This window comes from Bombus fervidus, chromosome 7 (genome assembly GCF_041682495.2).
Source record: "Bombus fervidus isolate BK054 chromosome 7, iyBomFerv1, whole genome shotgun sequence".
Classification (NCBI taxonomy): domain Eukaryota; kingdom Metazoa; phylum Arthropoda; class Insecta; order Hymenoptera; family Apidae; genus Bombus; species Bombus fervidus.
In genome coordinates this window covers 12,507,951-12,534,619 of record NC_091523.1, presented here as the reverse complement: position 1 = coordinate 12,534,619, position 26,669 = coordinate 12,507,951, and the positions used below count along the sequence as shown (strand labels likewise).

Genomic DNA, 26,669 nt, shown 5'->3' with positions numbered 1-26,669 from the left:
CGTACACGTTGACAAGGGTCCGAGAGTTTCCATGAAATTCCATGAATTTCTATTAAAAATAGAACGAAAAAAGGAAAGCTGTTCTACACAATGAACCGTGATATTTTATCGCGTAATCATTCGTACGTGGCGATATAAATTGCACGCAGCACGTGAAAAACCATGACGCCCCCGGCGTTGCTCTCGATTTATTATCGACTGCGAGTCGTTACAATAATTAAAATCTACGACCCTCGTTGCTGCGCACGGGCCATTAAGTGCACAATACGCATAGTTCCATGGGATGCAATTAAGAGGGTACCGATTTACATGGACGCGCGCATTTTGCATGTCACCGTTCGTCCGTGGGGCGAGAAAAATGGTGAAAGGGAGAGAGGAAGGACAGGATACGTGCTATCCACCCTCCTCCCCCTTCGTTTGGCTCGTTTCTGTCGGACTTTTTCGGAAAAATCCCGGCCAAGGTCACGACCTTTCGCCTACATGACCTTCACACAAGGGGACCAGATGTGAGATCGTTCGCCCGGACCCAACTCGCCATCTCGACAATGCCACTAAAAATTCTCTCCGTCTTTTTTCCTCTTTTTCTCTGATCGCCGGCTCTTCTAATTTCCGTACCTCTCATCAATACATTTCGTTCGTTCTTTCTCTCTTCTTCTCTCAATAGATTCGTAATGGCCGATTCCTCCTCTGGCTTCCCCTAAAATATGTTAATGCACGCGTGCGCGCATACTAATTCAGGCGTATTTTCGCCGGAAAACCCGGACGTATCCTATTAAATGACGCGGTTCTCGAATTTCAGCTGTCCCGGGGAAATTTTTATGGGTGCTGAGACAAAGGTCGGTCGAGACTACCGTTTTTGCTTCCGATGTGCCATAAATCTAGATCGCGCGGAACGCGTTCTGGCCTGATGACCGTTCGCGTTTATCGAATCGCCACTGGATACCGTCTTTTGTTCGTGTTCGATATACGTATATTCAATGGCTATCCGGTTCGTCTCGCGGTCGATACAGTCGGATTTACACTGTTTTGCTTTAAAGGAACACGGCGAACGAACGCTGCTTTCATCCTGGTTTTCTTTCGCCGATGAAACCAAAGTGAAATGATGTAAGTCGGCTTAAGCTACCGGGTGTCGTTTTTCCTCCGAATCAACGTGCGTATGTCGTTCGTTGGATATAAGAAAGTCGCCGAAACGAGCCGCGTTATTATTCCATAATCCAGGGTTAACAATGCGTAGGCGTGCGTCGGAGGCGGAAACGTAACGCGTCTGTTTGTTGATCGAAGGGACCCCACCGGTGCAAAGAATGCATTTTGGGAGGTGAGGTAAGTTCGGAACGGCTGCACGCCTGGCTATCCACTGGTCACACTATAAAACCAGCTGTCTTTTACAACGTTTCGATCGAACGTTTGCTGACCGTTAACGGTGAAAGAATTGGAAACACGGTTAAAAATACTGTGCGATCGATCATGTAATCTTTTTGCATCTGTGTGTCTTTTTTTTTTTACGTTTTTACGCTATGTTTTATGCTATGCTTTTTACAAATTTTGGATATTTTCTAATTTTGTATATATCTTTTTATATTGAAATTTAAATAACACGCGACTATATCAAAGAGCGCTATAATCGGTGAGATCAGTCGTCGCGGATAAGAGTGGTACGATTACACGCACGGTAAAGAGAAAGAGGAAACTGCCATTACGAGATCGAGAGGATTATCGTGGTACGAATTGTTTTCTGTATATACGGACGACAGAAATAAACGACATCACATCGTGGACACTCGAATCGTGTCCAACTTCTATTCGACTCTTATATATGGCGATAACGAAATTTTGATTCTCAGTTTCTTCAGCTGCAAGGCACGAGGTTGAAACATCATTTCGGAAAGGAACTTTACGTTTCCGACATCGTTAGGGCAACGTTTGCTATTTCTTGTAAACGACTAGACTATGTAAGATCTTACTGTTTAAATAGTTTAGATAGATAATCAGAGAGGCGCATACAGTTTTAATCGTTTAAAATTTAAAGAAACGGGTATCGTACAGTCGAATATCTCTCGAGTGGTCGTTTTGTCCCTTCCGAAAACGGGAAGAGATCGATTGGCGTATATTTGATATCCGCGGCTTGCGAAACGTTATATCGATATATTTATTTTAATTCTATGTAATGCGTTGGCTGTGTATACGATTGTACTTTTTGTTGCGGGTTATACTGTGTCGACCCTGAGTTAATTGGCTTTCACTGCTCGTTGATACTTAAATATCGTAACCGTAGATTTAATCATGCTCGCCTCACAGTTACCGTAATTACGCTTCTTTCGTCCTCCTTTTTTATCGTTACCTCTTTTTCCTCACGTTATTCATCATATTTTAACGCGTCTACATATAAATACTTCTATAAATCCTCTTCCCTACCTTTCAACTTTGCTTATACATATATGTATATATATATATATTTATATATAAAATATTGACTAGCACGATCGCGAAAAATGAAAAACCACCGGTATATCGATACAGTTATGTATCAACGACGCCAGAACATCGAGATGGCGTCGCGTAATTCTTTCGTTTTCTTCTCTATCTTGTATCGCTCGTAATTCCTGGACTTGAGCAAAAAGCAAAATTGCAGCATTACGAGAATAATTAAAACGAACAAAGGAGGCTGTTGCTCGAAAGATTAGACACGATCTAGTATACTCTCTTCGGAGGTCGGTCACATTTAAAATAGGAACTTTTTCGATCACACGTTCGTGTCAGTTATACAATTATATTATGTACAATAAAACGTTCCCGAATTGGAACAGTATAACAACGTGGCTTTCGAACGCGGGTTCCGTTTTCTCATTCTGTTCTTATGAAAGAAACAGAATCCGGGAATTTTGATAAATACTCTGTACATATGTATGCGATATACGTCGTGATAAGAATCATCAAACAAGCGAAAAAAATAGGCCAATACATCTCTTAGATCCTCGTTCACTGCACGAGAAAAGCGTAGGATGAAAATTCGTCGGCAAATACCCAGGAAATATATCTAGTGAATCGTTTTCACCAAGATAGTACGCGTACGCTAAACGATGAATAAGTCGAACCCTCGACGAGCCACGTATATGAAAAATATATAAACTTTCGCTAACTATTTTCTTACACTTTACGTAGGAACTGATAACACGTGCTCAAATCGCAGACGTAGAAACAAGTTGTAAAAGGAGTAGATGCGAAGAAGGAAGAGTTTCAAGCAGGACTGAGGGTAAAGGATGCAGTGAGCGCGTTGTTGATTCGCGATTTAACCGGCAGATAGACCAAAGCCGGCGCGAACCGTTTCTCCGAGCTGGATTCTTCTCCAGCTTGCATCGTGTCCTGTTCTTCGATTAAAAATGGCTGCATGATCGTTTTATCAGGATTGGAATTCATGTCCTGTGGCGTTGCGTAGCAAGCTGGTACCTTATGTTTGTTGGCAACGTCTTTCAAAGTTTTGCTAAGCTCGGCGAGCACGCTATCGGTAGGATCGCTGATCGTTTTGTGATCTTTTCTCACGTGCTTCTTAATTCTATTTAAATTGGTCGTCGCGTAACTGCACTGTGCGCACTTATATACACCATGAGGAGTAACTTGGACCGCTGTTTCGTCCTGTTGTTTGTTTCTCATCGGTTCGGGAATATTTTGATTGGTGATAGCTTGTGGACTGTTCCTCGTATGGTCCTCCTTCGCTTCCAGATCGAGTTTCTCTTTGGCCTCGTTCAATTTCTCTGCGTCAAGACCTAAATTATTAAGCACAGGGGGTTGAAAATGAGGCAGCAACGCGGGAAATTGGTGCGACGTGAGGAGATGCTGATGCAACATTTCCAGCTGATGGAAACCTTGGGAGCAGATCGGACATTGAAGCGATTTCTCTCCTTCGTTGTCACGGGTATTCACGTGAGACCTCTCGTGAAGGAAGAAAAACGGTAACACGGTGGTCGTGAAATTGCAATAGGAACAGTGATAGCTTTTCAACTGTTGATCTTCGGAAGATGATCCCAGTAAATTTGACAGAACTTGATTACCCAAACCAGTGTAGTCGGCAGACTTGATTTGCTGTGAGATTTCAAATCCATTCGGTATCTTCAAATTCGAGCTCTGTTGAGGGTTCTTCGATATTACATTCGCCGTTCTATTCCCTGATTTCGGCGTTGTTTGATATTGTTGCTCCATCTCGCGCCATTTATCGATGCCTGTTTTCCCATGATCACCCATCAGGTGAGCCTTTAACCACTTTATACTGCGGAACCTTCTGCTACAGATTGGACAAACCTCTGTAAAGTGGGTGAAATATCTGTGACTCAGATCACCGAGTTGCTCCGGCTTCAAAGCAGCATCGTCCGCGTTTGATGCCTCGTGCGTCTCTTGTTTTACCGAACTGGGAGTATTTTCATCGACTATGCCGTGAGTGTTGTGCTTGTGAACGCGTAAAAAGTATTTGCTGCACAGCTCCTTGTTGCAAATGTTGCATATCACGCCACCGATCTGGGCTCCATTTTCAATCTCAATACCGTGCATTCTTTGCATATGCGTCTTCATGAAGTACTTATTGCATAATTCCTTGTTGCATATCTCGCAATAGCTCGACGTTGGCGTCATCGACGTTACCTTTCTCTCGGTTGGAGTTTGGCTGGTCGAATTCGAATTGGTCGTCGTCGCTGTGGTTGTAGGAGTGTGAGGAATGGTATTCGAAACCGCTGGTTGATGTTCGTCGGCGATATGTTTCCTGAGAGCGTCTTGACTCGCGTAATCTTTTCCACATAGGGCGCAGAACGCTGAGGTTGTAGTTAAGGGTGACTTTTCTTGCGGCGAGGATGTTGAATCTTCTTGGATGGCGCCGTGTTCCGTTATCATATGAATATGCAACGCTGCTCTGGTCTCGCATTCTTTTCCGCACACGTTGCACGATAATCCCTTGGTAGGCTTGAGTCCGTTCAGTTGCAACAGCATCGTCTGCAGTTTTTGAAGATCCTCCGAGATCGAATCGTTCCGTTGATCGGATATATCTAGCTCGCACTCTTGCCTAGGCGATTGTTGTTCCTCGCTCTCGTGCATCTTCCGACAGTGAGCTTGATACAGCCCAATCGTCTGGAAACGTATACCACATAACTTGCACTCGTAATCGTCGACGGCTCGATCGTTCGATTCTGTGCTACCAGGATTCTCCGTCACGATCAGATTTAACGGACTGGTCTGCACTTGATGCCAACTGGCCGCTGTCCCTGGATTGCTAGGCGATCTTTCGTTGTCTTGAACGATGATACCGTGCCTCTTCATTTTGTGAGTCCGTAGGAAGTACTTATTACAGTACTCTTTACAACATATCTCGCAAAACGCGTCTGGATTTATAACACCTAAACGGCGAAGTCGATCGGCGCTGAAACCGGACTCTCGTGCCTGTTGAATCGATTGAGGCGATAGGTGTCTGGGTGCTGGTACGAACGTTGCATCCTCTTGTTCTATCCCGTATTCCTGCTTAAACAGCGTTTCTATACCGCCGAGACTATCCCTCGACGTGTCCCTATCCTCTTCGTTTTGCGATAAATTGATTTCTTGCGACTGATCCAATAATTCAGCGTGCATCTTTTGCTTGTGTTTACGCATCGATTCCTCGTTTTTGAAACGTTTCTGGCAGAGATCACACGCGATGGTCGGCGTAGGTGGTGTCGCGGGCATTTCTAGCTTAACCATGTTACTAGGATAGTTGGTAGGGAACAATGGTCCTGGAATGCTATTGTCGACGGTGCTGGGTCCCGGTGAATCGACATAGATACCGTGCTTGTTCGCTTTGTGTGTCTTGAGGAAATACTTGTTGCAGAACTCTTTATTGCACAGATCACAGTACGCGTCCGGATTAAAGATTCTGACCGGCGTTGGTCCCAACGAGGGCCTGGCGATAGAACCGGACTCCGTCAATGGGAACGTGGGCATAGGTAAATACTGCGCTAAGGCGCCAGGAAAGCCAGAAAGGATTTGCAAGTGGTTGGGTAACGGTGGAATTTGACTCGCTGGCCCGGGCCAGGATTCTTCGTTCTGCGTCTGCATTTGTGCTTGCGATTGCACGTGTTGCCCGGTGGCTAGCCAGTTTATCGCGAAGTTCTTTACGCTAAGCAAATTAACGGGATTCTCGGATTGGTCCAGTTGCTGAGACGGTTCTTGTTTGATCACGGAATTCGGAGATTTACTTTGACTTTGTTCCGAAATTTGATTCGCGGAACCGTGCTCATTGTCGAGGTGAACGTTCAACGTTTCCTTGCTATCGAAAAACTGACTACAATATTTGCAACGGAATTCGTTATTCAGGTTCTCGTCTCTTATCGATGACTGACTCGGTATGGGTGATTGCGACGACAGCTTACCTTCGCTGTCTTCGTCCTCTTCCTCGTCCTCGTTCGATTCTTCGTGCACACCGGGCATTAACGTCGAGGAGAATCTCACGGGCGTCGTTTGTTTTCGTCTCTTCTTCGGCCCTGTTGAATCCGCGTCGAACCGAAGACGTTTCCTCGCGTCGCGCTCTCCGCAACTCGATCCGTCGCTGTCCAATTCCGTCAATTCCGATATCGTCGTCGTCTCATGCGCCATCGTCGAGGACATTTTGCTTGGACGTGACAGGCCCAATTTCGTACCAGCTTATCGATTACTCGTCGCCCTGTTAAACAAAAATCAAACCGCCCCCCTCTCGTTGTTATTTGCATTCACGCAGCCTTGGCAATATTGTTCAAACGTCGCCGTATTTTTCTATCGTTGAATTGGTAACACGAATAATTAAAAAATGCGAAATCGAACAAAGTCCCGCTAATATATACGACGGGTATCGATGGATTCATCCATATTCCTGGTTTTGTTCCGTGGGTTCGTTTCTATATGTACTATCGTGATTGCAGTTGGATGATATATACGGATGAAAATAGAATCGCCTAACGAGTGGCAGAGAAAGAAGTACACACGAGTTATAGGCCTTTACCTCGATGAGACACCCTATACGCGAATGGACACAGCTAGAAAAGGGAGACGTTTGGGGAACCTACTATATGACTCATATGTGCGCCCATACTTTAGGGCTGAATTCAGAGGATAGTACGAATATGCATTTCAGAAGCTCCGTAATTACTAATTGAAGTTGACAGACCCATGCCTCCTGTCACGAAATAATGGTCAGGTCATTGAACTGTGCCAGTTTCTGGTAATGCTCGCGACGAGGGACAATATCGAAACGAGATTGGACGAAAATAAAGAGAATTAAACGATCATAATATGAAAGTTATAGTAATAGGAAAAAGGGAGAAAAAATTACAAAAGAAGAAAAAAATATGTCAAAATTAAGTATTAAAATTTTCTTACCAATATAAAAATGGATTCTTCGTAAAAGATTAAACGCCACCGATTGAAATCGTCCGAGAAACATCTTTCTCTTGAAACCATCCAATAAACATCGCTGAATGTAAATAAAACGGCTCCGAAACAATACAATTCCATTGAGTATCACGTGGAACTTTATCGCACATTTTTATCGGAGAAATCGCGCGTAAACACCACTTTCTTGTTGAAACTACACATAGCCACACGTTCGCGCGACGAACAATCGTTTTCGCTGTCTCTCTTTTAAAGACGTCAAGAATGCTGGAAAAACGTTATTGGCACGTGGCATCAAGGAGGGTAGGTAAACCGTGGGGTTACCTCAGGTTGGTGTTGGTCAAACGAGCCCTCGAAAGAACGAGCCACTCGATATAAATTTTACGATTTCTACGGAACGTCTCGACCAAACGAGGGGTTAGGAGGAGGGTATTTTTACTCAAGGATATTCGTTCGATCGTGCTAAAACTGTTTGGAGGGACCAAATTGGACTGAACTTAGGAGATGAGTAGACGAGGGAAACATGGTGAATTCTTGAAAAGAGGCAAAAGGAACAGCTGCCTATGCTACTACGTATACTCTCGATAGAAAGATCTTTAAAGATCTCGAAGAGGTGTTAATCTATGGTGTTCGCCACCGCTTACGCCTCTGTGAACTCTCTCAGGTTACTGTTAGGTGCAGACACGGTGCCCTATGAAGGGGATGTCACATCGTCCTCGTCCCTACCACCTTCAGAGAACTATCACACAAATATCCCCCACCATTCTAACGAAGCATCGTTTGCTACATTCCCCAAACAGATGATTTTCGAACTGTTTCGATCGATTCCGCTCCGATTCGCGGATCAAAGGCCAATCACGTTTCATCGAACAATTCGACGATTCAATAAAAAGGTGCTTTACGCTTATGTCATTATCCTGAAGATTTCGCTTTAATCTTTGAGTTACGTTTACGTATAATAGGATGTGGTTTATTGTTCGTCACGTCTGAATCTTTTTACATCTAACAATTTGATATTCTTATCTTTTAATTCGTGGCCTTCAAAATTTTATTTTATATCTATTACGGTAATACAATTATAATAATTCGGGAATAATAAATATTATTTGCGATCGTCGTCTCTAGGGTTGATCGTAAAAGTTCAGATACATATATCGAACCTTCGAATCGACAACAACGTAAGATCGTTATTCGAAATTTGGGCGGCCGCCTGTCAGCTTACAGAAATTGGATTACACGAGGCTTGAAAAACAGGCCGAGATAGAGAAGCGGAGGGTTGCGAAGCAGAACCCGCATTTCTGCGTAACATTTGACGGATTTTCGAAAAATACGCGTAAATACGCCCGTATGGTACGTCGGTGCCCCACTATATCGTGGAAAAGCCTTTGCACCGTTTCTAGCCAAAATTGGATGAATGACATCGAACGAACGGGAAGGTTAGGGGAGCGAGGGGAATTTCATAGTTCTCGAAAGGGTGTCGAGAAAAACATGTTGTTAAAGAGTGGAAAGCACAAAAAGGGGAGAGAAGGAAATAACAATCGCGCGTTTTTGATACGAAGGGGCAGCTAGTGAAAGAGGTATTATCGTGGATGCACGTATTCTGCATATGCCTTTCTTCTGTTGCGATTCACTGAAATCGTTTCATAGCGTTGTTGCGTGGGCGTGTTACACGCGGTAAACAACGTTCTAACTTGACAGAATAACGATGCTGCGACAACATATGCCGCGTGTAGCGTACGCGGATGCGTGGTGTTCGCAGCTGACTCTTTACCGATTCGTGAAACGATGGTACGATAAATTATGCGTTTTCGGCGAGGGTTTGTACGGTAATTAATATTGAATGCGATGAATCGATATGATTCGACGAAGCAGCCTATACGAGATTGTTCGGTTAGGATGCTCGATACGTCCCTTCGTATTTTATTATATCTGTTTAACCTGTTTTCGTAATTCGTTTATCAGAAATATACTGGTACTAAGAAAAAAAAAAAAAAAAAAAATGAGCGATGTAAGTATTTATGGAGATATGCGAGATAAGATTATTCGCGCGGTGATCATTGAACTTTTAAAGACAAACTGAACATGAACGTCAATAGAAACGGGAATTTCTAGAATCGATAAGATGACGAGGAGGGTAAATTATGGAAGTATCGCGTTGGGTCGTTCGACCATCTCGATTCTCCTAGTGGAAAAAGAAAAGCTCGCGAAGTTTTTGCGTTGGTCGTCGCGTACGTGTGTCCGTTCGAACGGTAACCTGTGTGTGTGCGCGTGAGTGCGTTTATATGTGATTTCAGTAGAGGCCTATTGATCGAGCAGCGAACTTCACTGGTCCGCACACGCGCATAAGTCTGTCCGTAAACAAGACAAATATCATCGCGCCAGTACTGAAAATCTATCCACCCACCCACTCCTCTTTTCTTTAAACATCTAGCACGCTTCGTCTCTCCACTTCGACCTTCTTACGTGATTGACGTCTCTGTAATTGCGATTCACTGACATTCATCCGAACTGCTTGCATTTTGCTTCTAAAGTTTCAATAAGGAAATGAATTTGTAACGAGACACGTAGCTTCATTGTGCTGTCCAATGAATTACTTCGATTGCACTCATTTAAACTTTTGCAATGTATTTTGTAAAAAGTTTGCTTTTTTTTCTCTTTTCAAAGGTTTACCTCCAAAAATAAAAAAAAATTGTTGGCGTGTTCTAAATTGAAAATATGTTAACAAAATTTAAAAATATATAGACGCGGCTGAGTAAGACATTTTCTCTTAAACGTTTCATTGCAAATTAGAAGATAGAAGTATTTTTAAAAAAGGGTTAAACGCGTTCACATGTCCGAGCTATATTAACTGAGTGACGTGTTATATTCGTATCACAAATAAGTATGTAAAAGGTGCGTTTCACATAAAGGTGGGGATTGCGGAAAGTTGGATCTGCGCAATGCGTGTCGTCAGATGAACCACGTGGAGTATTCGCATGCAAAAGACGTCGGCGGATATCGGACGGCCTCTTAGTCTTCGTCGAATGGGCAACGGTGTAGCGTCGTTTTAGAAATTCCATATTTGTAGTTAATATTTTGTTCTTTTTATTTAGACATTGATAATCTTAGTGAAGTAATTGTACGCGTTTCTACAATCCTTAAGCTGTTTCATGGATGACAAATCACTGTAAAAATCGCGAAGGTCGAACGTAAGAATGTATACAATGAGTCGCGCACACTGTTGCACACGCGAAGTTTATTTTTCCGTGGAATAGCAGATGGAATGGGAAGAATTTTTCATCTTTGATTCTTTCGTAAAAGATAAGCAATACTCGTATCGGTGACGATAGTCGGAAAAATTGCATGATAATGCATTACAGTAGCCATTCGATTTATTAAAGATACACGGTTTCAAGGAAATTTAGAAAATCTTCGTTAAGTACTTACCGTAATCAGAAGCAATTTGCCAACGTAAAAGAATTCAAAATGTTCACGACTGATTGATTTCTTGCCATTATCCATTTCTTAATTATAGTGATACGGCGATGAATCCTTTTTAATAAACGAGGCACGAGCTTGCGACTGATAACGGCGACGATAACGACGATAACATCACTTTATTCACTGCGCACTGAAACACGAGAAAAACAATAGGAAACGTTTAAAGTGTTGTCTCAAAGGCGTAATCCGAGATTAAGAATTTTCAAAATAGAAGGGGTGAAAGAAATGACGTTAGCGAGGAATTACGAGAGACGACGATTGCCTACTGGTCTCTCTACTTACTATTGTTTTGGCCATCGTGCCACGATGGCGGCCATACTTGATATGAGAAAGTATCCCCCACATTGTCCACGGCCATCTACTAATTCCCCCATACACCCCCGCGCTGATTCAACCCCCATCCCCGCTACCGCCTCCATACCCTAGCTTCTAGTCCCCCCAGTGAACTCACCCCTTACTCCCTGCTACCCTCTTTCAAAGTCAGGGACGACGTCTTCTTAAGCTCTTGTTGGCTCCTTACGCCTTCTTCATCTTATTTCTTCTTGCTATAAGATTTAAGCTTTCCTTTGTAAGATCAATGTTCTTTCATATAATTTTTCTATAACGAACGTTTCTCTTTTATCGGCATCTTGATGCGAAATTAACGTTAAGATTAGATCAACGATCCACATTGCACGCATCTTTGTGAGATATAACGTTCACGTTATTTAGAAATTTCATTGTCATTCTTCATCATAGAAGATGAAAAGATAAATTTCACGAATACGTAAGAAAACGGAGGGTATTTGGAGGAAGGTATCCGGCACTGAGAGCCTTTCTTCGTTAAGGCACTTCCTCCTCTCTCAGACTCACGCACCTGCACACACGTGCGTTAAAAAAGGCGCCCACCCACATGATCGCGCTCACCCACAGACGCGAACATATCCGCGCGTCTCTAAGCTATCACCGTCCTCCTCGCGACTCAGCACGAGCAGTCTTTTACCCCAGTTCACAGTCCTTCCTGCACCCCGAAGGTGGGCTTGGTGAGGGTAAAGGATCCGAAAGAGAAGGGAGACGAAAGGGAAGAAAAGGGAAGAAAGCGAAGCGGAAAGAGAAAGTGAAGGAAAGCGGTGTAGGGGGGTGGGGAAGGGGAGGGGCGCGTGGGGTGGCATTTTTACTGGTCACTCGGAATTCGGTTCTCCCACTACGCGGAATCAGATGACTCTCCCTTCAACCCCTCTGAACTTTCCATCTGCCTCGACCCTGTGTCACCCCACTTCAAGCTCCAACCCAGCGACTACCCTCACGCAGCAAATTAGTTTAGCCTCACGGACAAGTCCGGCCGGGTACGAGCCTCCTCTTAGGAGTTTCCTTCCATTCCACGGGAAATGACGCGCAGAATCTCGTGAGAGACACTCGCACCTACACGAAAGAGATATTTTTTCGAAAAGTACTCAAGGGAGCTCGTTCGATGACGAGCCGATGTTTTTTCTCCATTCTTTCCGCACTGCTGTCTCGATATTTTATCGCTAGATTTCAAAAACGAGCATTACGCTCTGAAAGAAAAAGAACAATAGCCATTAGTTACATTCGTAAATACATATTTCTAACAAATCAAATAGTTATACGATTTTTATTCCTTCTATCTTATGTTGAAGCTACACAAAACGTTACGTTCGTTTTAAAGAAGCGATCAAAAAGAAAGTTCTTAAAGAAAAGGACAATGTTCGTTAGCTTTATTGCTAAATATTGAGTTGGCAACTAAGTGATTGCGGACTTTGTCAATACCACCTAATGACAAAATCCGCAATCACTTAGTTGCTAACCCAATATGTATCTTCAATGAGTAATATCATTACGCGATTTCTATTTCTTCTGTTCTACGTTAATGTTACATAAAATGTTACGTTCGTTTTGAAAAGCCGATCAAAAATAGAGCTCAACAAGTGTAACGCTTGTATGATAATCCATCACACGTAGTCGGGCTAGATGCGAATAATTTATTGAAACAAGTTGCACTTATCGTGGGCTATAAACATTCATGCGCGCATCGCGTTTGACCACGCTCATCCTTTCCTCTTCCAAAGTGAAACTACTCTGTCGGACACACGATTTACCTTCCAGTATGACCGGGTGCCGTTTTCCTCACAATTTAATCGTGCCCCATCGCGTTCACGGCACGTGTCTAATTGCGGCGCACCTGTCTCGCTGGATGCTTTCTTTCTTTACCGATCAAAAATCGACAGGATAGTCGAGATCGTGAATAATTTAAAGGATAAATTAGAGCGGCTGGCCAATAACATCCAAGCGTACGCTAGGGTGTTCCGCTTTTGCGGTTGCATACTTGTCACGCGATTTCGGTGCGGTATTGATAATGATAATGAAGTTGCGTCCGTTCGTATTCGCTGCTCGAAATTAATGATATTACTCGAGGAACTTTGCGAGACGTAGACCAATAATTTCGAATCGCATGATGCATTTCAATTGGCAGTCCGCGCCTGTTTCTGCCGGTGCTCGCTTTCCCATCCTGCGATCTACTTCTGTTATTCATAGTTGTTACAGCGAACTATATAGACCGGTAATCGTATAGTTGCTTTTGCACAACCATGGAAAAGGGAGGAAAAAAGATGGTCCTTTTGTAAAATTCCCGCGCATTGGATAGTAAAGTGCCACTTATCGATGCATCTAGATTCGACAACGAATTGCTCTTTGTTCGAAGCTCTCGATAGCGAAGGAGATTCCGGTGCAAATTAGTACGGTGAAAATTAGCTGGCGGATATGTTTCTCGAGCATGCGTGCGATTCTGCATACTCTTTGGTCTGATTCTCTTTCGCGTCCTTTTTCTCGTTTCTCCCTCTTGAATAATCGAATCATCGGTGAAAAAAGAATCGGCAAAAAAAGAAACGAGTAGTCGTGTCACAGGACACGCGCCACATGGATGGCCGCAGATTCGACGATTCAATAATGGTCGCTTTTTTTTTTAAGAGTATCGTGTGGATATAGGTTACTGCACAGGGTGACAGTAAAAAAAAAAAAAAGAATGTATATATGTAAAAATTCAGTTCGCCGTGTATTTCTATATTTCTGAGTAACATACGTATTGTCTATAATAAACGATATCAGGTTGCTATTAATTGTTTCATATTTCGTATGTTAATTGTGTTTATTTGTAACTTAAATCTCGCGTTTCACTGCATTCATAATAATCTCAATACAATGCAAACGACACATGTTATGGAATATCGTAAGAGATAATACAATTTGCTCGATGATTGGCAGATAAATATTTATTGTAGCTGATACGAGTGCGTAGGTTTCGCGCTAAATAATTTATTTTTTTTTAATAGTATCGTCATATAGCCATATCCTGTTTTAGGTGTTTTTTTCAGTTTTTGTACATCGGTACGATTTGAAACGCAGATGCCTGAAAAACGCAAAGCCGTAAAGAGTCGGACAGAGAAAAACTGTAATAAAAAATTTGCTTTTCTTGGTAAGGTTCTAATAAAAGGCAAACGTTCGGCATCGTGAAATATAATCACTGAAAAGCGTCCTGGATCAATTCGGCATTATTAGCTCGAGCCAAAAGAGGGTCGTCCATTACTGGACAGCTGGACAATAGTAGTCCCGTACTCGATTTTTTTGTTTTCTATCCCTGGACAGCGAAGATACGTTATGCAGCCAATTTTGTGTACTCGATATGTATCTTGTATGTATACGTATATACCGTACGGATATATATAGCAATTGATATCAGATAATTGAAGGAATATTTACTGCAACGAAAACAATATTCTTTCAGCTGCAAAATACTTTGTTATTGCATTCTTTTTCTTGCAACTACCATTTCATTAAAACAGAAATTCACTTGAAATTTCCAGCGTCCTAACTTTTTATTATTCTATTATTTGTTGAGAGAAGTTAAATAGAAATTAAATTGGTATAAGAATTTTTTATAGTTTACCTTAAATTTACTAACAAAGGACTGTAAAACTCTTTAAATAATACTTTTTTCAACGTGTAATAAATGTACATTTTTTAGAAATTGACGTAACTATACTGACCAACTTCTAGTCTTAAATTTGCAAACATTCGAATCGATTTGAAAGTTGAACAGAAGCAAAATTCCGTTTGAAAAATGTATAAAGTAATAATTTAATTGTTACATCGATAATCAGTGTGTATTAGAAATTATAATATAATAATGAACCATTAAAATTTATTTTATTGGTGGAAAAATTGTTAATATTTACAAATATTATAGAAAGAGTAGAAAGTGAACATGATACATATATGAAATATAAAATTACATTTCTTCTGTCTACAATATCAACTTGTAAGTTTATAGTCATATTTACTTTTAATTCCAATAATTACTAAGTATAAAATAGACGAAGTACATATTTGTGAAATAGACATAGCATCATCATTTTGTACTGGCGTGATATGAGATTTCGTGTCTGAAATCCCAATTCTGTACTAAAATCAACATATACTGAAATACCGATCGTTCCAAAAATTGTAGAGTTTTGTTATATTGCATTATCTATGCTTTAGAGCAGCGGTTATAGAAATTATATATGTATCGCAACCTCGTTTGTCTTTTCGGAGCTTTAGGGGCTTTGGTTATTACATCCTTACATCTACTTTTCTCTACTTGATAGTATAAATAGAAATTATGTATATTTAATCAGAAATACCCAATGCATTTTTGTTTTACAGCCACCTTATCATTTTATTATCATTCCCAACGTTACCGATTCAGCACAGAATGAAGTTACGACATTTATAGTCATTGAAATATACTGAAATGAAATTTTAATATGAAATTACGTATTTAAGTATGGTATAAAATATCTTACAAGAGTAAACGATATATAGAATTTTATATTTCTACGATATTTATACACTGTCATTATGAAATTTAACGAAACTGTGATTTTTGTGTCTCATACAAATGGAAATACTCTATTTTCATCTATTAAAATGTTTGAATTATTTAAATATATTTATTAATAATGAAATGAATAATTAATTAATATACTATAATCATATTTTTACTAATATCCTACTTAACTTAATAATATCAGCTACACTTCTGTAATATAAAAGTTTTTCATTATGAACATAATTTTATTCTCTATGAACATTGTCTTAAAAATACCTTCTATTCTTCAATTTCATCAGTTTGACTATTTGAATACACTAAATTTTCGCGCTTTCGTACGTAGGAAAATCGGACGCTCCTATTGGCGCAGTGTGTTGCGAAGTCAAATGGGGCGTTCCTATTGGTGCAGAATATTGTCAAATGAAATTGAGCGTTCCTATTGGTGCAATACATCGTCGAAACAAAGCGTGTGTTCTTATTGGTGCGAAGAATTGTAAAGTCGTAGTTTGGTGGTGAAGCGTGACGTGAGGTGACATTCTACTGTTGAAAGTTACGGAGGGAAAATTCGTCGCGCTGCCTTATCATTATTAGCACTTTCATTTCAACTTTATCAACATTTCTATACTTCTATCTCCTTCATTTAAACAGTACGTTTTTATTTAATCGCTTATAGATTATCACTTTAATAAAACTGAGTAGTTTTTCGAAATTTTCTCTTTAACTATCATTGTTTACCGAATATTTGACTGGTTTCATTATCGATAGCTCATATTATCGGCCTTTGAGGCAAAATTTGGATTCTATTTTTGCTTTATTGCACTATAATTTGTTTTATTATTATAATATCATTGCTTTTGTCATACATTTATTTGATATTGTTGGTTTTCTTTTGTACAGATTATTGGCTGGTCACGTGAAAAAATAGGGGTTCACGTCATAGACGCCACAGGCGATTAATAATCGATAATTCGAAGAGATACGAAATGGACGCCATGCATGTTTATTAATAAATCGGGTCGTTGATTTTTCATGCAGATTTGGTAATGATTGAGATATTATAATGATGATGTATGTACACGATTATTTTCTTTTTTTATTGGCTCAATGGTAATCAGTATTTGTTACATAATTGCTATACAATTTACAATTGGTTTATAATGACATTATTTTATAGATAGTTGTATAATTTGTTGAAAATATTAAGATGAAATAAAATGAGGTTAAAGAAATCACATTTTAACAATGTTATAGGTATATAGATTATCGTTAATAATCGGATATATATTAAGTAATTAATGTTTTTATATCGATATATAGCAAATTATGCGAATCATTTAATTGTTATTAGAAAACAATCTATCATGAAATTATTATATTTTTATATACTTGAATAAGAAAATAAGTTTACTATTTCCTTGAAAGAGTCTGAACAAACACATTTCTGTGCAAGATTATACATTCTAATCACTTCAGATATGTTTCGATAAGAAAGCTTAATTTATTGTAAGCATTGTAGAATCTTTATAAAGTACAACATAATATATTAGTAAGAACCATATTTCAAACTCTGATGACGAACATTCACAATTGAATTCTTCTTGGAAAATTGGTTTCATATTTTAGAATATTAATAAATACAAAAAATATATTAGAAAATGTTTTGCAATATATAAACAGTGTTTGAAATATTACACGTATATTCCATCTTATGATACGCGTACGTAATACCTCTTCATTGGTGAAAAATACATAATAGGTTTCGAAAAACAGCAAAAAAAGTATTTCCAAAACAAACAGTTCGTCTTGCCCCCCACGCCTCCATGCTAATACAACTTCTTTTCAGAAAATATTTATGACCGCGCGCAATGCGGTTGGTAGAGTCAGTGTTTGCTACGTAATAATATTTTTTATATTTTGTAGAGCACGATAGCTCGTAGTAATTATAAATTTAATTACAACAGTTGTACGCGAAAGTAGAGTCAGTGTGTTCGCCGATTGTTACTTAAACGGACGCGCTAATAGTCATTTTTTTTTCTTTTTTTATATATCCTTTTTTTTTCAAACGTTCGCTTTCGGTAGTAGAGTCACAGGTTTCGCAAGAGGATACAGTCTCTCTTGGAACTCAAGAATGTAAGTATCTCTGTACGTTGTATTCTAATCTATTTTATTATTTATATTTTAATTGAACTATTATTAATTTCTATTAGCATAAAATCTTTGTTTTCATAGATTCTCATCATCATTTTATAGCGTTAATTACATTAAAAATTGTTGTCTTAGCGTTTTAATTTTATAAGAATTTTAACAAAATTTTGATTTTTATTATTATTAAAATTTCAAGTTTGAATAGTTTTATTTTTCATTACCTTAAACTCTTTAAACGATGAACAATATATTTTTAGAAGAAATTGTAATATTTCACATGTTTTGTTTCAGATTTTTCACAATTCACATTTTTTCCTGTGTTTTGGGAAGGACACAGTGACGCTTCAAAACTAAGCATGTAAGAATCGTTACATATCGTGTTCCAATTAGTTTAATTCTTTGTCTTTTGCTTTAATTATTATTAATTAAAGAATAAGGTCTGATCTTAAATTTTAATATCAAAATTCCAATTGTTATAGTAATTAGAGTTTACCAGCAATTTAACCTTTCCATTACTATTAAAGTTCAAAGTTTTTATAGAATTTTTTCATATTTAGTTATCTCAAATTTTTTGGCTAATCATCACTTAATTTTCAAAATAAATTATTCATGTAATCGTTGTAATTCATGTATCGTTATATATAATAGTTCATATTTTGTTAAAGGTTTATCAGTTCTTCCTCTTCCTCCTATTTCCTGAAAAGGAGCTAGCGGGGCTTCAAAAGCCAAGAATGTAAGTAATTTTATAATTTGCACCTCATTTAATTCTATTCCTTGTATTTAAATTTGTCATTCTTGAATTGAAAATTGTCATTATAATTTTAATAGAGATTGATCTTCTACTACTTTAAATTTTTCAAATAATTAACATTATCTTTAAGAACAAATTATAATATCTATGTTTTGTTATAGTTTTCTTCTATGGGTTCACATTGTTTCTCCTTGATGATGTCTTTCACGACGACTTTTCCTGGGCAGCATCGATGTCTACGTTCCTCGCATCTTATGGTGAGTCTTACGATAGTACTTAATCCATTCGCTATAAATTTAAATAATAAAAAATAAATTCACACAAATATCATTTCAATCACAATCAGTAAAAACAAAGATTCGTTATTAAATACAGCGAATCACAGATATTAGTGTTATCAATTTTGTCGTTAAATTCTGATAAATGGTACCAAATTTCGTACCATCTATAATTTCTTTGAAAAATAGACACAGTCTTTGAATATTTTTGATTAAAATTGAGATTTAGTTTTATTATGTTATACGCAATGCTAGCCTTCGTCAATCGACTTCAGGAAAATGGTACGTAACATTAGAGTGTGCAGGTTGTGTGCCAAACTCGTATGTCGGAGGCGTCCCGGGACGTTCTCTCTAGTGTAGGTCCTTGCGTTCGAATATTATGTGTGAGGATCGTGGAGTAAATGTGTGCCTGTTTTGCCATTTTTAAATACAGGGCTAAGTAGGATAGGTAGTATACTTCCTGGTGTGCCTGTTTATTAATTATAAGTAGGTAGGGCCGGGCTGGTTGACACAGTCTCTGGGAGGTAGGCGCGTTTTCGCGTGTCCAACCTATTTCAACAAATTTCATTCGAAAAATCGGCGGTGAAGTTGGCACGAATGGAACATGCCATCGTTTTTAGCTTTGCCCATTGATTTTTTTAATTCCGCAGTTGTGGTCGCTAGTATATTTCGATACGAACGTTTATTTATTTATTGCTCGAGCATGTACATGCGAACGGACAGCGATCGCTATGATCGTTGTTCATCCATGTGCGCTTGGTTCAGCTTCCGCGATTTACATCTTTATTTCACCTTTGTAAGTTATTTTTTAGTTTACGATTTAGAAAGTCTCGAGACTAGTTGTAAGTTTCAGTGGGCATCGTGCCCGAAGAAAGAAAAGGCTGCGAGCCGAAGAGGCCCGGCAAACTACCATTCAAGAGGGAAACTACTAATGACCCCATCCTCTGGGTCATCCAGAGCATGGGAAGTCATTCTTCTTACTACTTTTGTCATTGTGCTCGCCTTTAGCATTTGTAGTAGTATTAATTGTGATTTATTTATTAGCTGACGTACATGTCGGCCCATCGTCATCTTGGGCTAATCGCGTTCTTTGAATTAGCGTTGCGAGTGACTAATTTGGGTTTGAAATAGAGCTGCGAAACCAAATTTCGCGTTATCAATTAAAGTTGCGAAAAAATACTAACAGGTTTGGATTAGTGTTGCGATGAAAAGACAACCGCCGTTGCTTTAGTGTTGCGAATTATAAGATGTCGCGATTGTACTCAGTATTTTCTACTGTGAACAATTATTAGAATTTACTAAAGAGTAGAATTTGATTTTATAACGTTTTGTTTGATTCCAAGTTGAATTAAAATGACGTTAGTTTTGAATTAATTTCGTAGCCTTGCGATTTGTAACCATCGCGCATTGTTGAAATAGTTTCTTTTTTTATTTATACATAGTAACTTTACATTGGATTCACTTCAAGAACTAGCGTTGCGACATATTTCATCGGGATTGCTTTAATTAATAATTTTTCCGATTAGCGTTTGCGTGGATGAATAATCGCGTTCTTATATCTAGTGTTGCGTCTATGAAATGCCCAAACTTATTCCACTGGGATTATGGAACCTGTTCCTGTTCCTGGATCACCTGATGCGGCTGAAACAATTGCAAAAAGGTGGTCGATTATCAGCAACTTCTAATGTAGCTGCACTTCGACATCTCGATATTAGCGTTGCGTATGTTAAAATATGAATGCATAGATTAGTATTTAATATTAGTGTTGCGTGAATGATTAAAACACCCTGCTGTGGTGTATGCTTCCGCGAATTTTTTATTTTTTCTTTCTTTTTTGTCAGTAGCAAATTAAATAGCACTGTAAATATGGTAAAGCAGTCTTCGCAATTTATTTCGAGAAATTTCTATTTTATGATTATGGATGTAGTAAATTAGCGTCGCGAAATAGAAAAATATTCCACTCGCGGTATGTTCCGGACTCTATCGAGTGGATTGCCTTTATGGCTTTTAGATTTATTTCTTTTTCAGCATCCTCCTGTTTGTTAATGGAAATACTGTTGAATAATATATGCGTTCGATGCTGATGAATATTTTAAATTTATTGTTGTATCACTTAAAATCATTATAAATAATTTTATTTCATAATTACATGCGTGTTGCATTTCAAGAAAAAATGCGAGGTGATATATCAGTGTGTTCGAATTGTATGATACAAAAATTTTCTACTAAATGAAAAGAAAATGCAAAATAATGATAATGAAGTTAATAACATTTTATAGTATATTAATTTACTTGAAATATATCATTATATGATTAAGATTTTATTTCATTATTTCGGGTATTAACAGTGATCGTTTGTTATTAGAGTTATAATTTTCTCGTCCGCAGTATTTTTGATTTATTAAACGCACAGTAATTTTATAAATGTTTCAATTTATCATGCATAAATCAAAATTTATTCGCGATTATCGTTTATTTCCAAGAACCTTGCATAGCAAATGTTGTGTGAGCGTAATTCGATGTGAATTCGACTCGTCGCATTGACAAAAGAAATGATCATTTTGCCTTTCTAAAAACAAATTAAATAGTTTTAATTCCAACCAATCTTCGCATACTGCTGTGCTAAATCGAATCGATAATATCGCATGTGATAAGAAAATGGTAAAACAGTCACGTAACTCCTAAAATCGTGTAACAACGAAAAGATTTGTGCGTTAGACGTATTCTCTATTTTATTATACAGTACGATTCTATATCTAGTTCGTGGTCTCGTTTATGATGTTAGATTTATCTTGTGTCTTATCTATGCTGATAGGTGTATTCTGCTCTTCGCGTCTTTGGTCTTAGCTTTTTCTCATACTGTGCAAATATAACGTGTATCGATATAGCAGGGACCTTTTGTAGGTAACAGGTGCGACCATAACTTCGGCCGATAAAATTTCCGCGCCTTTTATTGCCATTATTTATTCAAAGAGTAAAATATTGAAAGGAAAGGTTGTTAAAAGAAAAATTCAATGAATACTGAATATAAGAAGCTTTCTTTAAGCTGTTTTAAATGTAATAAATAGTTAAAATATTTTTCTTCCTTATCTACCTTATCTATATTTAGCGAGACTAAAAATACCTACGTAATAATTTACCTTCTTACACATAAATTTCTCTCGTGATATCGTCCAACTCTTTTATTAAAATTTTTATTAAAATTTTAACAAATCAAAATTCAACCGCCTATATATTTCTGGAACATGATGTTTAAAGTAGTTCAATGAAATCGTAATGAAACCGCTTCAGGGCAAAGTAAGCGCAATCTCGACGTTTGTTCTTGTCGTTGGTAAGACCATAAATCAGTCAAAATGCACGATATCGCTGAATCTGTTGCGTGAAAGGGTCGAAAACAATGAACCTTCATAGGACAAGAGAGTACCGTTACTTGATCCAGTTACTGACGGCGTTCCTTGAATGATCAAGGGGTTAGGATCGTCACGTACACGATGCAGCGATGATGCCTTTTTTCTGACAAGGGCGACAAGGACAAAAAAAAAAAAGGGCTCGAGCGTGCTTTCATGGGCACACTAAAATATTCATTGTCTGAAAATGGGCGTTTGTTAGAGTGTGTATAGTCGGCCTGTGCCTCAAGTGGCGAGAGGTCTGAAATACAGCACGGCCGAGTAGGTGTGGAGGCGTTCCTATTATATCTCAAGGCACGAATCCGCTCGAGACTGGGGTTCACAACCCTACAGAAATTCAATATCTTGTTACGTGGACGCGTAATGGGTGTTCTTTCGATCGGTCGATGATGCCCACGACGACGAGTTCAAAGTCGAGTACGATTGAGCTTCGTGATTGGGGAAATACATTCTGGATAAATTTTCTTTCGAGCTAGCTACCATCTACATTTGAGCTGGACAATTCTTTTAATGATAATGTCGTTCAATAGCCTGCTCGTGGTAATTTATACATTATTAGAAAGGACTTTGTAAAATTGGTCGTTCACACGGGACGATAATTAGAATCGTTGGGAATTCTTTTAATTATGTTCACTGAGAGATATAATAGATACCAAACGCAATCGGAATTGTATATAACGTTCATTGGGACGCGAACTATCGATGCAGCAATATTATCAGCGCAATCGAATTAAGCTGCCTTTATTATCTTTCGTTTGGGAATTGATCTCTCGGTTCGCTCCATATTTCGATGGAATTTTTCCGAGACGTACGAATTACCAGTGGACTGACGAATTTGCGATTTATTTTCTCGAATATTTAACGTTCTGCATATAGAATGTTATTAAACGAAGCGGATATGAATCGCCGTGACATTTTAAATCGCACGATATGTTCGTTTTATTTGTCCTCGCGTGAAAAGTTTTAAAATCTTGAAACAAGCAAATGAAGTCAGGTCAGGAAGTGGAACACGGTTTATAAAGCAAATAAGTCCCGGCGGAGGTAGTTGAAAATTTCCAAACAGCCGAGTTAAAAATTCCAAGTTTTCATGGCAGCCGAATATCTGGTGACATGGCACGCTTGAATATAATCTCGGCTCTGGCACGACAGAGCTTACAAACGCCAGAGGGTGGCGTGAAACTAAGGTTGACTAGGACTAAAAAGGGTTACCTCTGATACGACGTGGCGACCAAGTTTCCTCGCGATGAAGCACGTTGTTTCCTCCGAAGAATATGAATTTTATGCATGAATAAAGAGACGAGGAGTCGATGCACCCTTCGCTCCAACAATTTCCCTTACCCGTATGTCTTCGGACGACTAATTCGGCTACATTGCGCCGCTGTCACCACTACCGCTACACGCGGCCAACGATGACGTTGCAGCCGCACCTGCATCCGCGAATTTGCATGCATAAGCACGACAATCCGCGTGTTTGCTCGTGTCGCATATTCGATGTAGACCGTATCGTCGACGCCGCTATCGCAACATTTTTTATTCCGTTCCCGTGTACACATCTTTAAATATTTTTGGAATACTGCTTGAGGCTGCATAATTTCCCGCTTACCTTTCGAGACTACCAGATTACAATAGAATCACGTCTCTATATAGAATAGACGCGGTTGAAACAAAATTTTTACATCCACTTGAAGCTTTCTCTGTACGTAGGTATACGTTTAGTTTCGTTTCTCGAAGATTAATACGAACATGCATGTACGGGAAACCAAATCGTAACGAAAAATATTTTCTCGATCGCATAATGCCAGGGCAATAACGTGGTGAGACGCGAGCCGTATAATTGTAATCGATGACAGCGAGTGACCCGGCCCGGCAATTAAACCCGAAACGGCTACGAATTCTGACGGAGCGATGAGAATTTATTAAAGCAACGATAATTGCGTTCAGTCCGATGGCAAGCGCGCGCGATCCTTCTCAAATTGGAAATCCGCGCCCGGGGCGACGTCAGTGACGAGTCGCGTTTCGTAAAAAACGTTCGCTTTTAACGAGATTTTAACTCGAACGTCGAATCGTAAACGGTATCTAACCGTGTCACGTTTTCTTCGATCTATTTTTTTTTTTTTTTTGCACGATCCCCGTGAAATATAGGTGCATATAGAAGCAGAAGCGAGAGTCGATCCCAATAGATTCGTCGCATCTTGAAGGATTTTTTTGGCCGCGAATACCGTCGACGACAGCAACTAGATGAAACCGGCGTTCGCCTAGCGTGCCGATTCGATTGATTTCCGATTCAGACGAGACTCCTTTTCTACCTATGGATAAACTATGGATACCCGGTGCGGGCGAAACGACGTACAGGGTTAGGTGAGAGACACGCGCAAGCTAAGAGCCGGGGTGAGTTAGATGGATGAACAGAGAGACATAGACAGGAAGCGAGAGAGAAACAGAGGGCGGGAAAGGGATTCGAGGTGAATCTACTCGGCGCAGTGTGTACCTCCTATTCAGAATCATGCGGCATGGCTCGTAAATGGAATAATCAGTGACACGAGGGAACATGGAATACGCTGTTGTCCCGGTTCTACCCCTCCGCTCCGGTTTCCCTAACCTCCTGCTTTCCTCTTTGCTTCTTCCTCTTTCCACCGATGTCGTTGTGTCAGCTATCACCCCCCCCCCCTCCCACTATGGAAACCATCCCCCTTGGTAGTTGCGGTGATGAATAATCCTCAGATCCACGGCGAGACGGCGAGTTGCCGAGGTTAACAAGTGAAAACGTCAACGGCGGATACGACGCGAACGGAGGCAGGGAGAGACGCCGCATGGCGTGCTGTTTTCCTCGTTTTATCATGACTGAACGGTGACGAAATTCAATTCTCGTCGTGTGGCTGGCCCATTCGTGGCTTATTCTTCGTAGCAACGAAAGGCCGAAATGAATGACTCTCTGGGTCGAGATTATCCGGGACGTTGAGTCGCGAAGCAGCGAACCCGGCCGACTCGCTTGAATTCCATTGTGATTCGGTTCGAGGATCTCGATATTGTTTCGCGGTCGGTTTCGTTTCCCTCTATTTCTACGCGACGGGAAATTGTCGTGAAACGTTGCCTTGAGGAATTTTTTCTGACTGCTCGTTTGTCGTCGTATTATTCGTCGATAGAAATCTGAAAATTTCTAACTTCTTCCGGAAAATGTTTAGATTTTTCTACGTACGAGTATCGAAACGTACAGCGCACGAGCTCGTTTCGATGTATCGTTAATGGTTTGCAATTTGAAGAATTATTCGTCGCTTGTAATTTGAACGTTCGTCTAGGTGTCGCCTGTAATCACAAAATTCGAGTCGACGTTGCCTGTAATCTGCAGATTCGCTCTTACCAAGCATCGTCATAATTTCTAAATATACGGTTCCTCGGGTAATCGCGTTTGATCAAATTTGTCATCGGAACTTGGCTCGCCAGTTTCTATTGCGCGTTGCGAAAACAATTTTTCTTCGTAATCTGCTTTCGGCGCGTGTCAAGACGACGATGATCTATGAGAAAGAGATATTTATCGCGGATTCGTGCCCTCATCAAGTGGGTGACGGCAATTTCTGGAAAATGAAACGCAAAATCTCTCGCGACTTATCGGTAGATGATATTGCCGCGTTAGTGGAATGGAACAGGGATGGAAGAAAAACGACCAAAAGGAAAAATGGAGGACGGAAAAGGTTGAAAGCGAGAGAAATAGGGAGGAAGATGGAAAGGGATGGAGATAAAACGGTAACGAAGATAGCGGGAGAAGAAGGAACGACCCCAAAGGAGAGGTTGAACCGATGGTACTTCCAGACGTAAATTGCAAATGTTCCGGGGAACCGAATAATCGGATAATCAGCCAGACTGTTCTGTCTCCGTTTGCAATTTCCAATATCTGGCTTCCTCGAGACATCGACCTATAGATCAACGATAACTTATTGTTGGAATAAAAAATACTCGCTCTGCTACGCATGCGTTTAAAACTCTTTATTGTCTGGATAGAAAAGGATTTCTCTTTTGTTGACGGTCGTTGTATTTTCTTTTCATGTTTCCTTTTATTTCGCAAGGCATTATTGTTCCGCGTCTAGACGCACGATAACTTTTGTGAATCCGATGCGATCGTTTTAAACGGCTGCGAAAATATTTTTGTTTCTCATTAATAATACCGTTCGTTCTCCGAGCGATCTATCTAGGGATTCGATGCAGCGTGTTTGAAAAATGCGAACCGCTTATAATCGAGATTGGAAACGATTAATCGATCTCTTTTTTTTTCTTCTCTAAAAAATAGTACCGTTATTGAATGGATGTGTCACCATAGTTCGCTTCGTTCAATATCGTAAGCCGCAGACCGCACACCACTGACCGAGTACCAGAAG

General features: G+C 39.6%; 2 protein-coding genes and 1 long non-coding RNA gene across 11 annotated transcripts in view; 2 read left to right on the top strand and 1 right to left on the bottom strand.

The window, feature by feature from the left end:
* LOC139988854 (uncharacterized) overlaps window positions 1–16,779 on the top strand; it is a 37,468-nt gene extending 20,689 nt beyond the window's left edge. For 3 of the 4 annotated variants that reach the window (XR_011800224.1, XR_011800222.1, XR_011800221.1), the window contains one exon: window positions 16,616–16,779. This is a non-coding gene — a long non-coding RNA (uncharacterized lncRNA). Of the gene's footprint in view, window positions 1–16,061; window positions 16,366–16,615 lie in introns of all 4 variants that reach the window. The other variant, XR_011800223.1, reaches the window with a different exon arrangement.
* Window positions 1,548–11,013, bottom strand: LOC139989064 (uncharacterized). The gene is made up of 2 exons (XM_072006976.1): window positions 10,801–11,013; window positions 1,548–6,670 (listed from the first exon to the last, which is right to left on the bottom strand). The coding sequence occupies exon 2, from the start codon at window positions 6,613–6,615 to the stop codon at window positions 3,235–3,237; it is 3,381 nt and encodes a 1,126-aa protein (XP_071863077.1). The 5' UTR covers window positions 6,616–6,670; window positions 10,801–11,013; the 3' UTR covers window positions 1,548–3,234.
* A 632-nt stretch (window positions 16,780–17,411) lies between the features above and the next one.
* LOC139989161 (cell adhesion molecule Dscam2) overlaps window positions 17,412–26,669 on the top strand; it is a 136,774-nt gene continuing 127,516 nt past the window's right edge. For all 6 annotated transcript variants that reach the window (XM_072007215.1, XM_072007213.1, XM_072007212.1 and 3 more), the window contains exons 1-3: window positions 17,412–17,848; window positions 18,155–18,221; window positions 18,529–18,596. The gene's annotated coding sequence lies outside the window, so the exon portion shown is untranslated. The remainder of the gene's footprint in view (window positions 17,849–18,154; window positions 18,222–18,528; window positions 18,597–26,669) is intronic.

Coding starts and splice junctions, on each gene's coding strand:
- LOC139989064 (XM_072006976.1), bottom strand. CDS start 6,615: ATGTCCTCGACGATGGCGCATGAGACGACGACGATATCGGAATTGACG.